General features: G+C 35.7%; 1 protein-coding gene across 1 annotated transcript; it reads left to right on the top strand.

The window, feature by feature from the left end:
- The first annotated feature begins 9,839 nt into the window (after positions 1 to 9,839).
- LOC145048375 (pathogenesis-related genes transcriptional activator PTI6-like) lies at positions 9,840 to 11,051 on the top strand. The gene has a single exon (XM_078996840.1). It carries the CDS (start codon positions 10,145 to 10,147, stop codon positions 10,925 to 10,927), a length of 783 nt encoding a protein of 260 aa, XP_078852966.1. The 5' UTR covers positions 9,840 to 10,144; the 3' UTR covers positions 10,928 to 11,051.
- The last annotated feature ends 3,815 nt before the right edge of the window (positions 11,052 to 14,866 follow it).

Raw genomic sequence — 14,866 nt, 5'->3', positions numbered from 1 at the left:
ATCTCCGTGGATTCGATCCCTTTACCACTATACACTATTTTAGTGTGTAATATTTAGGGTTATTATTTGTGTTGGCCTCGACAACCACCACCAGGCATACAAACCATTACTTGATACACAACTCAGAATATAGTAGCAAACATATATGTAATAAAATATTGGATTTTTTTAGAAACATACATACATTTTACTGATTCATTGACAGGTTTTTGCTACCAAAACATTTTATGAACTCACCAGCTTTATGCTGATACGCTTTCAAAATCACTTGTATTCTCAGGAAATCAGTAGACAGGTACTCCCGCAACATTTTGAGAAGACGCAACGTTTAGAGACACGTCTTTTACATATTTTGTTATACGTTTGATGTATTAAAACAATGAATCTAGCAGATGTAAATATTCATATCTTAATGTAATGGTTGTGTTTACTTTGATTACTATAATGTAGTTTTTGTGATACTATACATGACGTCCTCCACCCCCGAACGTTTTCGCCGTTTCGGTTTGGGGGTGTGACATTCTTTTATGTAGATCTAGCTTTAGGTTATGTTATGAGCATGTTTTGGTCCTATAGTTTGGATCTTGTGAGTAAAACTTACTCTATAACCTTTAAGCATCATTTCTAGTCATTTTTGAGGTCATTAAGTCATAAAAATCGAATCTTGAAGGGTATATCTCTTCCATGCACGATTTAGTGGTCTATTGGTGAAATTATGAATCTAGGGCTTTGGTTTGGACACCATTAAGCTATTCAAAGTCATAAAGTCAGGAACATTATGACCTAATATGTCCCTTAGAATCAGATCTGGAAGTTAGACATTTTATCGTAAGGCATTAAGAGCTTTTAAAGAGGTATTGGGCTTCAACACGCAACACATCAGGCATACAGGGGTGGTACGCATGGCATACTCACCAGATGCACTTTTGGGCCTTGGGTCATTTTGGGTTTGGGTCTTTTTTTGGGGAAAGTATGTGAAGGGTAAAATAGTCTTTTACCCCTTAGCATGATAGATTATGATTGGACCTTGGATTATGGGTGATTGCCCTAAATATTTATTAGGATGATTTTGATTATGTTCAATGTGAGGAGCCCGGTAGCAGCATCGCGTGTGTGATTCAATTATCTTCAGATTGAGGTGAGTCTCCTCACTGTACTTGTGGGCCGAAAGCACCAATGCCGACCCACTGGAATGTGTTAGGTAGAATGCTAGTTGTCTTTGTGACTCTTGCATTGTATGTTGGCCTAGGCCCACGGACATGCATGTAGGGCTAAGAACAATTGTATGAGAGAGATGAACCCATTGTATGTTGGGCTAGACACATTGTATGATGGGCTAGGCCCAAATTTATGTTGGGTTGGTCCCATTTATTAGGAAGTTCTAGTCCTATTATTAAGGGTTGGACCTAATGTGCGAGCTAGGCCTAATGATATGTATGGTATGTGGTATTTTGGGGAACTCACTAAGTTTTGTGCTTAAAGGTTTATGGTTATGGTTTTAGGTACTTCCAATTCAAAATGGAAGGGTCCGACGTGACTATACAACATCCCTAGAGTTTTATTCCGCAGTGGCTGTTTATGACTTTTACTATTGTAACGCTCGTAGATCCGGGTTAGTCAATTTAGAGATGATAAGGGTTGAAAATGAATTTTTGACAAAAGATTATTTAGAATAAATAATATTAACAAATTTGTAGAATATGTCTCAATGGTTCCGTACATATAAAGAACACCGAAATCCGAGTTATAACGAAGGAGTTATGGCCCGTCGAAGTTATACGGCAAAACCGATATGACACCGGGAGACGTAAATAGTGAACTTTTGATAAATTACTTTTTAGCCTTAGTGATCTAAACAAATTTGTAGTATAGGTTAAAACGAGAACATACAAAAAAAAAGAACGCCCAAATCTAACTTCGTATGAGGAAGTTATGAATTTTCTAAGATTTGGCTTAGCAGTGCACGACCCGAAACTCGTATTTTAGTTCGAGCGGTTTTTGGCTTACGTGAACTAAATGAGAGTTGAAGATATCATTAATAGGAAATCAACGGTAAAAAGACAGACGAATACAGAGTCCGTATGAAGGAGTTACGAATTTTCGCGGGCATTTAACAGTCTAATCTCATCCTACTATTAAATTTAACATTCGTTGCTTTCTCTACAAGGAAAGCCATCAGATGATGACACATGGCACTGACTCGGCAAGTCAGTGGACCGACTCAGTGAGTCCATCAGGAATTCAGCCTACAAATAAGAGTGTCGGGCTCCCTCATTTCCTCACCCCTCAACCCTCTTCTTTCTCTCTCTATACTCTCTCTCTCTCTCTCTCTCTCTCTCTCTCTCTCTCTCTCTTTAAGCTCCCTAACCCCCCTAAAGTTTAGGTAAACCCCCTAGCACCTGAAGGAAGCCCCAAGGATCCAGAAGCCCCGATAAAAGAGCCTTTCGGCTCAAAAACTCTGATCCGGTAGAGCCCGATTTTCGAGAAAAAAAATTCACTGTAAGTGAGCTACGCCTACCCTATCTATAGTATAGCTTATGTTTCAGTATAGTAATGTTATTAGGAACTTATAATAAATATTTGGGCTATTATTATGAGTTATATAAGTGCCGTTATAATATATTTTTGACCACTCGCGGTACGAGAAATGTGGTTTGGAGGGCCGCTTGGGTTGCTGGATTTCAGAAGTGCTATATGCCAAAATGATTCTGCCCTCCAATGTTCCATGTCTGGCCCTGTCTGTACATAGTGGGTGAAAAGTATTGTGTTAACGCTTATATAATAGTAATAATAGTTATACTATTAATTAGTCTCGTCGAGCATTAGACTAAACTCTAGTGGTAATGATACTAGGTTCTGTCAAAGGAGTTGTTTAAAGTAAATGAAGTATCGTCCGAGTACCGAGTCATCACTAAGTCTAGTGGTAATGATACTAGGTTCTGTCAAAGGAGTTGTTTAAAGTAAATGAAGTGTCGTCCGAGTACCGAGTCACCACATTTTCAGGTGATTACATAGTTACTTTCATCTTACACATAGTTATGAAGTATTTTATATAAACTACGTGCTATGTGTGCATATTACTTGAATACTTGTTGTTTATGCTGGATAAATGATTTTATATATGTTTTAAATGATTTAAACTATATACATGTTTTATATCTACAAAATGCGTTGGGTAGAACATGGGTAGATTAAAGATGAGATAAATGATAAGCAATGAGAGATGAGATGAACGATCAACGATGATATATAAGTGGTAAAATATGGTGAGAAGCGATGAGCCAAAACGATGACCCAAGCGATGGCCCCGTCATCTAGCAGAGTATGGATGACAACCATGGACTGTTCTAAACAATCCAGTGGAACACTAGCAGACTTGCAACCTGTAGGTGTTGTGAACGATGTGTTCACCGGTGTACTAAAAAAAACCCATTGACATGTATTGCGAGTGGACTCTCGAAAACGATACTGTTAATAAACGAGATAAACCTGAGCGACTATGGAGTTAGCGTTTGTTGAGTAAACCCTGAAGACTATGGAGTTAGCGCATGTTAGCAAACCTTAGTAACTATGGATTTAGTGCCTGTTGAGAAAACCCTAGCAACGATGGATTTCGTGCCGATTCCTTAGGATAATCCTGAGAAATAAATGAACGAGGAATAGGTGATTCTTAGGGTAGTTCCTTAAGAGTAAATAAGACAATGGGGATGAGTAATTGGGTTGATTAATTGTTTGAAGATTAAACTTGATAATTATATTCTTTTGGGTTGAAAACCCTATGTACTCACCAGGTTTCCCAACTTGAACCACTCCAACTTATTTGTATCACAAGTGACGATACGAAGTTACATTACACTAAGATATTAAAGAGGTGTAGATCACTAGTGTAAATGAATGTAAGTTCTGTTTATGCTTATGTTTTTGTATTGACGATGACATCCCAAATGTTTTAAAATGAATAAAAATACATTTCTTCGGAAATGCTTTGATAACGTATTTATCATGTTTTTTTGGGAACAAATTCCGCAACATTTTTAATAAAAGAAGTATTCTGATTTTTTATAAAGCATAAACTAAATCGGTCTTTTCTGGCCGTGAAAATGGGGATGTCACAGCTATGATGTTTAAATATTATTTTTACCTTGAATGCTTTTGGGAACAAATTGTTATATGGATTAGTGTTTTAAAAATGATTTTTTTTTCAATGGATTTTGGTATGTTATCAAAAATAGTTATGAAGTTTCAATGTACAAACATTAATAGATTATTGAGAAAAATGGTCGTAGTTTGATGCGACATGCGACAGTTTAAATTCAATGTGAGGTAACCACTAACCAAATATGATACTTCACATATAATTTAGAAGAGAGACAGAATGTGGTGGTGTAGCCACCTATAGAATCATAGTAGCGAAATGGAAACGCAATAGGGTTATAACGTATGTAAGAATAATTGGTCAAGAATTGTGTTGGTTTATAATCACACTTTTGAAAAGAATAATGAAATTGACAAGTATATGCTTATGGTTGTATAAAGTGAGACAAAAGATGAAATATATTGTTATGTTTGCAATGTGCTCGCATAAAAGTTGATATAATAGTAGATGTGCATTGACGTTCACTGTTAGTGGATGGATGATGAAAGTTTAGTAATTGCACCGAGAATCCGAGGAAATAGCAAGTAGACTGCTATTTTATGTAATGGGAGTTAAAGAAGAAACAACCATAGAAAAAAGTCATAGAATGAGAAAATGGCTATGAAAGTTATGGAAAGATTATGAGGATGGAATCTCTTTAAGGATAAGAGATTATAAGAGCCTGAATTTTAGAAAGAATAGAATTATAAAGAGTTGTTGACCAAAAGGGTAATTTGGTTAATTAGATGAATTTCATGATTTTGTGAAGATGTAGCTTCGTGAAATTAGTCGAGATAAAATGTTTGATGACATTTTCCAAAGCTATGACGGACGTCGAAGAAGCCAATGTAAGGGACTCTGAATTTTGTCAAAAACTTAATCAACGTTTAAACGATCTAGCACAACAAGTAAATAAAAAAGAAAAATGGATTTCTGAAACTCAAAAAAACTCAAGAAGGCTGAGAAGTGGATTCAAGATGCAAATGCGAATATTGATATGCTTTAGGAAGAACATGACTATCTTATAGATGTTGTAAGATTAGAGGATATTTTATCGACCACGAACAGAACATGTATCCCTTATAATTTTCAAAATTTTGGAAACTAATGTAAGTATGTAATAGCTTTTACAACGTTCGCTTACGAAAAAAGCAATGCCATTTAAGAAAACCATACCATTTCTTTTACATATTTAAGTTAAAAATGACATTACATTATCTAAAATTAGAGTTCATTTCCAGAATAACTAGGAACTTGTATGCGGTGCAAACTAGGAGTGTCTATATGATTTTCAAGCAATTCCTTATGGTTTTAAATAGGCAGAACACATTATCAGTTATTTGCACTTGTTCTTCTATTGTTGTACATCATGCTTCTTTAATGATGTTCATTGTGTTCAAAAACCGTAGTATATCTTCATACATTATAATGAAGAATATTTGCATATTATATAATGCTAGTTTTACGCTTCTCGGCCGAAGAAAGCGGTGTTGGGATTTCTAGTATTACCATTCATTCTTTCACATATTGATAATCACAAATCATTTTTAACATAGTCGTATCAGTAAAACGTTGTTTCTTGTATTCAAAACATAGTATTTAATATTCTATTGGAAACACATCCTTATCACTCGAATCACTGGATGTCGGAAACCGTGATTAAAAATATAAAAAACCTGTACAAAAAATAAAACGAACTTACATAAATGTAACCATAACAAAAACTAGTCTAAAATAACATGTTTCTCTAAATTTGTTCCGGTTCTATCTCAATTTAAGTTTTAACGTCTCCTTTGATTTCATTCTTAATGTTATACCGGATGGTTTGCTATTTGATTTTTTTTTTTCTAATTCAACTTCTAGTTTGTTTATACGCAAAAAAAACCAACAACATTTAAATATAGTACCATAAAAATATATGTATAACAATTTCTTTTAATTAATTTTACATTTATTAAACGCAATTCTGAAAGCCCATGTTGATGCAAAATAATTTCTTCATAAGCAAAATCCATTTTTAATAACATTTACGCAAATTGATCATCAGACTAATACGAAGTATTGGTTTAAGGCAAATCAATTTAAAAATATCAGAAACAAAATAAAAAATATCTTTTTCGTATTCTAGACTATTTATTTCATTCCGGAAAATGATCTTCGTATTTGGAACTATTAGTACCATTCCAGAATCAGTTGTAATGGTAATCTAGACTTATTTGCTCTCTAAGAAGTGATACCAATATATTTTAAGATACTTATATTGTTGTTATATGGCTAAAACTAAAAATAACTACACAAATTAAGTTGTTCTGGACATGTTTCTTGTATTTCAAAATTGTTCTATGCATTCCGAAATATAGAAACCGTTTGTAAACTAATATACTAGTAAGCAAAATAATAGAGTTCACCGGGAAAACTGTATTCGAATTTTTGGTAGCAACAAGTTCATAATTTAAGTTTTTGGAATGACTTTTAGTTTTTAGGTGTGAGCTCATATATATAACATTGAACTACTGACCCATTTTCGTCTACTTCAAAATACCAATTTCAAAGATCGTGATTATTTTTCGAAAAAAAAAAAATTAATATTTATAAAAAACAATATAAAATATCGTTAGATTACTTAATTTCCCTTAAAATTCTATATAATAGTTATCAAGTAAAATATGTTTAAAGTGTAAGAGGGATGTATAACATTTGAAAGTATATTGGCATTTAAAAAACAATTTAGTCCAATGATATTGAATATCATATAAAAAAATTAATACTATTAAGAAAGTTTATTGAAATGCTCTAAACAGTTGTTCTTAGACCTGCACATTTGCGCGGTCTCGAAACGATCCGGTTTTTTTAGGTCAGTCTCGGAACGGTTCGGTCTTTTTTCAAACCGGTCTCATTCAGTCTTTTTTCGATCTGGTCTTTTTTTGGATCGGTCTTTTTCAAACCGACTTTTTTTTGGACCAGTCTTTTTTTGGACCGGTCTTTTTCGGTCTCGTCTCTCGGACTTTCCGTACGTCTTTTTCGGCTCGATTTACGGGTTTTTTTTTTTCGATTTCAATATTTTTCAATTCTTTTTTTTTGTTTCACGTTTTTTCTATTACTAAATATGAGATTATCACCAAAATAATAAATTAAGATTTATTAAAAATGATAATTTAAATTTAATAAAAGAAAAAAGATGAAATAAATTAGATAGTTTATGATTAAAAGTTATATAATTAACACAAAAATTATATATTTATAAAGTTTAGTTACAAATCTATTTTCCCAGACTGGTCTCAAATCGGTCCGGTTGTTTTTAGGATCAGTCTCCGAACAATCTGGTTTTTTCGGACTAGTTCTGGACGGTCTGAAGCCGGTCTTTTCCCGATCAGGTCTCGTTTTAGACCGGTTCGGTATCGGTCTTTTTTTGGATCCGATCGAAAACCGGTTTTTTGTGCAGGTCTAGTTGTTCTCTCATAAATGACCGGGCTGACCTGGGCCGCACTTAACACAAACATAGTTGATCAGGGTTTAACATGGGCCGGACTTTTGGGCCTACCTATTTGTGCAGCTCAAGCTTTGCCAACTGGCAAAGAAGCGAAAGGACGAGGTGGATAGTACATTCGGCATAAAATTTTGTACGGAAAAAGTCAAAATAGTGTTTGACTTGTCAGTGGAAAAAAATTAAAATTGTGACTGTGACGAAAGAATCGGGACGTCCCTGGAAACCCACGCCGACACGTCATCAGTCTTCCAGCTGTCAAACTCCCTCTTTTCCACTCCGACACTACCAAGAAGTACTGTACACAGGACCATGAGAGAGAACATGTGGGACCTGCACATTCGGTGCATGTAACCAGTCATTAATGGCATCTTGTAACAACCCCTCTATAAATATTTATATATAATATAAAAAAACAAACTTAAATCATAAAACTAGAGAATGTTGCATGAAAAGTGTTGATAATGTTGCATGGGATTGTTGAGAGTTTATCTCAAAATAATTTATTTACTTATGGAATTTAAAAAAAAATTAACAAATAAAAAAAGATTTGGTAAAATGAAAATGATTTTTAAAACAATTTTTTTCTTGACCCTTTAAAAAGAAAATTTTAAAAAGTTAATATTTATAATTTTCCAAAAAGAAGATTTTATAAAGTTAGAATTTATAATTTTTTAAAAACTTTTAAATTCTAAACTCAATATTATCTTAAAAGGAAAAATTAATAATCTAACCAAATTTATTAATGACTTCTCACTTTTTAGCTAAAATTATGACTTATTTCATAATAATCATCGTAACCATAGGTGGTTAAAATGATCTATTTTTTCGTCCATTTACCTATGGTTTTGATTTTAGTATATAATGATTTTTAAAAAAAAATTTCACTACGAAACTGTAAACGAAAAAATGGTCTACTATTTTATCTGAGAAGTCTACTGTTTCTCAAAGAATAGATTAAAAATGATCTACTATTTCGTCTAAAAACCTACGGTTTTGAGTTTTTTTTAGGTATTTAACTACTAATTCATGTATTTTGATTGCTATATCGTACCTAGTATATATTAAAAGAAAAATCTATCTTAGAGTAAAAGTTTGTGTTTTTTTTTTCATCTTAAAAAAAACTCCAAAACCGTAGATTTTAGACGAAAAAGTAGACCATTTTTAACCTTTTATTTAGAAAATAGTAGATTTCTTAGAGGAAAGCGTAGACCATTTTTTTCATCTACGGTTTCGTAGTGAAAAATAAATATATCTTTATATATTAAAATCAAAACATTAGGTAAATGGGTGAAAACAGTAGGTCATTTTAACTACTTACGGTTTCGATGATTATTTTGAAATAAATCCTAAAATTTGGTTAAAAAGTGAGAAGTCATTAATGATTTTTTTTTTAAACGACAAATCTAATCTAATCCTAAACTACATCTTAAATTCCCTTATATCCATAACGAGACTTGATCTCTCAACCTTAAGGAGAGAGGGCAACACCGAAAACCACTAGGCTATAAGCCCCCATCTTAAAATACCTTAAGCTAAGATAAATACTTTTTGAAAAAAAAAACAAATTAGAAATAATATATTAAAATAAATAAATTATTGACTTATTATTTTCACCAAAAAAAACTAATCAAATCATTTATTTTATAAGAACTTATTTTTCTACCATAAATCAATAATTTTTTTTCTGTTTAAAAATCCTTTTATCGATAAAATGAAATCCCATTTTTTATAGTACGCTCGTGTTTATGTTCTCATTTTTATTTTATTAAGTGGATTTAATATATAATTCAAATACTAGAAAAACAAATCGATCAAAGTTTTAATGGTTATGTTTATTAGATTCTATAAATACATGTTATACTATTTAAATAGGTTTATGCGATTCATATATTCTTCGATAAAAATGATTAATAAGTATTGTTGTTACTTAAATACAATCAAAATCGTTTATGAAAAAGACAGAAATACATCGTAAAGAATATCATTTTGAGAAAATGTGGAAGGTTATATAAACCAAACTTTTAATGACTTATTATATGTAAAGTTAGTCGGATAATTGCAAATGTAGATTAGAGGTTGAAATGTGAAAAGCAAAAGTTTAAAGGGTCCAAAATGAAACTCTTTGATTTTTAAGTGTGTGTGTGTCTCACGGTGTATCTAGTGTGTGTTGTACTGTGAGTGTAGTGGAGCTCACACAAAACCATCAGTCCATTATTGCATCTTCCCCCCCTTTTTATATACCGGCTCTTACCTGCACTTCTCTTCGTTTACTCTCTCTCTCTCTCTCTCTCTCTGATCATACCCAGATCACAAAGAGAGGGAAATTTTCCCGCCAAAATAATACCTTATCCTTCATCTTCTTCTCGTGCATAGTGGTTGCCCTAATTTTCCCCATCAATTTCTGGCTCTTTCACAGCAAATTACTTTGCTAAGTCACTTTAGTCGTCTTAGGAACAATATCAGAGCTCTGTAAACTCTTCTGATTTTTTTATTTTTACAAAGTTTGTCTTCCCTTATGTGATATGGAGCACGAAAGTACTATGTGCGTGCGATCGATAGTGAAGTTTTCAGAACATGTGCTCAGAACGAACAAGTTTGTTGACGCAGAGTCGCCTGGTGAGCCACCGACCACGACGACCTCGTTTAAGCATAGGATCGTTAGGATCACGTTAACGGACCTATGCGCCACCGATTCATCCGGTGATGATGAAGACGGACGAGTCGTCAAGAGAGTGAAGAAGCATGTTTCAGAAATCAACTTTAACCCGCCTTCTTCAAGTTTCTCTAAGCAAGATCAACGCAAAAAGAGACGCGTGAGGAGCACGGGTTCAGGGGAGAAGAAGTTCAGAGGTGTCCGACGACGGCCGTGGGGACGGTGGGCGGCGGAGATCCGTGATCCATCACGGCGGAAACGTGTTTGGCTCGGGACGTTCGACACGCCAGAAGAAGCTGCGACGGTGTATGACCAAGCCGCCGTTAAACTGAAAGGCCCTGACGCCGTTACAAACTTCGGTAAGGTGTCCTTTCCGGAATCCGTGATCGTTGATGGACCCATCCCCACGGTGACGATCACCGGCAGTAGTGGTAGCGACGGATCGGCACTTGACGCGGTTTTCTCTCCGACCTCCGTACTCCCGTCTAACGTCGAGTTAACGGCGAATGAGGGTTTTGGCTACGGTGACGTGGACGCTTTCGGATTTGATATTGACATGCCGTTTGATTTGCCGGATTTTGTGGTATCGGGGAGCTACCGTGGCGAGGAGTTTGGCGAGTTTGACATCGATGATTTCCTCGTTGACGTTTAACAAATTATTTAATGATATTATAAAAATACATATATATGGTATATTCAATATATTCCGCTATTATGTAAGCATTATTAACTGATATATATAAATGAAAATAGAGGGTAAACCCGTAATTCGTGTATGGTATCTAGATATTTTAAATGCTAGTATTTATTAAAATGATCATTTGTTGCTTTCATATAATTTTTATTAACCTTATTTTTAAAAAACACCAAAATTATCGCCACTCCGTGAATTTGCGGTTTTCGATCCTCAAAACATCGTCTTTAAATACAATATCTATCTATCTGCAATGGATGTTTCTTGAAGGGTAAATTACACTAATTGTAAGTACGCTTCGGTCTTTATTTTAAAAAATTAACTTGAACTATTTGTTTGGTTAAAAGTTATAAGTTTATATAAAAAACCATTTTGTCCTTATTTATTTATTTTTGATTTATTTTTCTGTTTATTTGTAATTATTAATTATTTATTGATTTATTTATTTAAAAAAACTTTTAAAAAGAAATGGGGCCCTAATCAAATGTTCATAACCCGTCCCCCTCTTTCTTCTTTAACACCTCTTATCCACCATCACAACCCCCAGTGATGATTCCGACGACACCTTCGATCGACTTCAATACTCATGTGACATCTCCAGCCGACTCAACCGAGCCACCCCTCCCTTTTCTTCAATTTCCTTTCTTCTTCTTTGAATTCGATCGGTCATCTCCACTTCTTTCCTTCTTTCTCTCACACACGCAGACTACTCTCTCTCTCCTCCCATCCCCTCTCTCTCTCTCTCTCTCTCTCTCTCTTTCTCTCTCTACTATCCTCTTTCTAACTTCGACACCTCCATTTATCACTGTTAGCACTTCCTATGTAACGCTCCGTTTCTGGTATGTGATTTAATTGAAGTTTTTCTTTCTTGAGGGGTACTCGACGAGTCTGTAGCCCGACTCGTCGAGTAGAAGACGGGTTGATCTCGCGAGTTAAGCTGGCAACTCGGCAAGTCCATACGTTGGAATCGGCGAGTCCGCCTGTCTGGGTGAAGCCCTAATTTAAGGGTTTGCACCTTATTTAAACACACTTATACGCCCCAACCTCGCCTCCATCACTCTCACAACATCTCTTACCAAACCCTAGCCCCCTTTTTGAGTGTGAGTGATTGTTGCTTTGTGAAGGAATTTTTGGAGCAAGTAGAAGAAGGAGAAGATTGAAAAGTTCAAGGAAGAGGAAGTAGATCCAGAGCACACTCAGTTGTGGTCATCTTTTCTGTTAATAAAGTCTTCATCTTGTTTTGTTGATCTAGTAGATCTTGGTTGTCCCCAAATTGTTGCTTTAAACCCCAAAAACCCCAAATCCTTTATGATTAAGCCTTATTTTTTGGTCATACTTCAGATCTGGACCCTCATTGCATTCTAGTAGTGTAAAGTTTCAGCTATGGTCGTTATTGAGGTCCCTCTTGAGCTTAGAACCCCATTAAGAGCTTAGTTTTGGCATTTGAAGCCTTTAAAGCCATGCATGCACGTAAAGTTTGCAACTTTACGTGATAAGCATGCCCTAGAAGCATGGATCTGTGACTTAGAGCCGCTGCATGGCTCAAATCAGGCCTGTATGGAAAAGGGATTGAATGGACTCAGCGAATCACAAGCTTGACTCGGCGAGTCATATGAAGATAGCCTTGGACTCGACGAGTTGGATAAGCAACTTGGTGAGTCCGATGAAAATTGCCTTAGACTCGACAAGTTGTTCTACAACTTGGCGAGTCAGATGAGTTTTTCCCGAAAAAAGTAGTGTTTGAGTGAAATGGCTTCATTCCTTCGTAGTTACACGTAAAGTCAGCAACTTTACGTGTTCAGATGGTCCTACGGGCTCAGATTTGCGAGTTTGAGGCCTTGGAATGGATTAGAATTTGATTGTATGGAATCTGCGATAGGACTCGGCGAGTTGTTCTTCGGACTCGAAGAGTCGAGTCACGAGTCCCCGTTTTCCCTTCGACTTGTGAGTTCAGAGTGAATCAGTGAGTGGGAAAAGGACTTGGTGAGTTAAAGTCAGAGTTAGTAAAGGAGGGACTCGGCGAGTCCGGTCAACTGGAAGTTGACTTTGACCAGGGAGTTGACTTTGACTAGGGGTAAAATAGTCATTTGACCCCGAGAGCATTTACCAGTAACTGATCTAGTGTTTTTGGAAATTGTAGCCGGATAGTTCCGGAGCAGCAGTCAGCCACTTTTAGAGTTAGCATCTCAGCAGCCAGCACTACGAGGTGAGTTTTCCTTCCAGTAGGAACGGGTCTACGGCCACAATGCCGACCCGTCTAGTTAGCAGTAGTTCCGGACTTTGGTCCGATGCAGTAGTTCAATGTGCTTGATGTCTTTGTGATTCAAGCATGGCTTTGTGTTATGTGTTCCGGACTTCGGTGTGATGCAGTATGCAGTATATGTGTTTTATGCTAGTTGATATGTTTATGCTATGCTACGTTATGCTCAGTCAGTTTCCAGACTTCGGTCCGATGCAGGGGACAAGGTCCCAGTCAGTTCCGGATTTCCATCTGATGCAGTTAGTTTCGGACTTCGGTCCGATGCAGGTGCCAAGGTCCCAGTCAATTCCAGACTTCGGTCCGATGCAGTTTTCGGACTTCGGTCCGATGCAGAGGGCAAGGCCCTGGTTAGTTCCGGACTTCGGTCCGATGCAGTTTTCGGACTTCGGTCCGATGCAGTGGGCAAGGCCCAATATGTGTTTATATGATTGTATGGCATGTGGTAGTCTGGGGGAGCTCACTAAGCTTTGTGATTATAGTTTCAGTTTTGGTTTCAAGTACTTCCGCAAACAAAGGGAACAGCTCAGGATGATGACATTGCACATACCACAACTTCAACTTTTGTCCTGGGAGTTTATTTCATATACTATGATATGTTGTTACAGTTCTTTTGTTATGACAGCTCTATTATAACTTTTTGGGATTTATGACGTACGATTTTATGATATATTATAGATCGTTGATAACCTTAGTATTATTTAATCAGAAAATTTTTGGGTCGTTACAAGTTGGTATCAGAGCCTTGGTTTGAGGGATTTAGGCACACTTATGGGTATGACTGAACTCAAACTAAGGAAATAGTAAAAGATTTTTGAAAGAAAAATGTTTTCAAAAGAATTTTTGACAAAGAGACCTAAAAAGAAATGGATTTTGAAAACGAGAAAAGGGTGTGGTGCATGCGATCAGCCGAGCTCAAGTAAGTACTCCCAGATTACCTATACAAGTTTACATTGTGATTATCTGTTTCAGTTTCAGTAGAATGGCATGCTAGAATAGGACTAAGGATCTAGGGAGATGCCTTATGTGCCTGCTATATGTGTTTTAGCCTTATGAGAATTGCATGCTAGTATGAGTAGACAACAGTAGGATAACATGATTAGGTTATGCCTGATATTGTCAGCTTAACAATGTAAGCTAGTACAATTTCTTGTTATGATAATAGAGTTGCGTGATACATCGACACCTAACAATCTTGTCAATGTGTGACTTCATCTTTAAGACGTATGTACACACATACTTTCCATCTTTGTGTCTTATTGCCAATAGGGCTTGAATGACCTTGAACTTTTCAAGTTTTTAAACACGTGGGTCAGAGAGAATTATTGGAGGAGGTGGATAAATGAAGCATGACTTCCATTTCCACAATCCAATCGTGGAACATCATCTTCACGTGGAAAACCTTTTCCAACGATTTAGGAAGACCATAGTTGTCAGACTTTGACATCTATGAAACGGGAGAAAATTCAAGTTTAGTTGATTGAGTCCTTAATAAAACACACAAATGAGATATTAAGGTTAGGATCCAACACAACATCCTACAAATTGGAAAAGGGATGTCGTAATCTAACTTGCAGAACATTTGAAGGTAAGTGAATGACGATTCACTAATTTTCCAGCATGAAAAATGAAAGGAAATT

The sequence above is a fragment of the Lactuca saligna genome, chromosome 5, assembly GCF_052625555.1.
Source record: "Lactuca saligna cultivar CGN05327 chromosome 5, ASM5262555v1, whole genome shotgun sequence".
Classification (NCBI taxonomy): Eukaryota; Viridiplantae; Streptophyta; class Magnoliopsida; order Asterales; family Asteraceae; genus Lactuca; species Lactuca saligna.
This window is presented reverse-complemented; position numbering and strand designations above follow the sequence as displayed.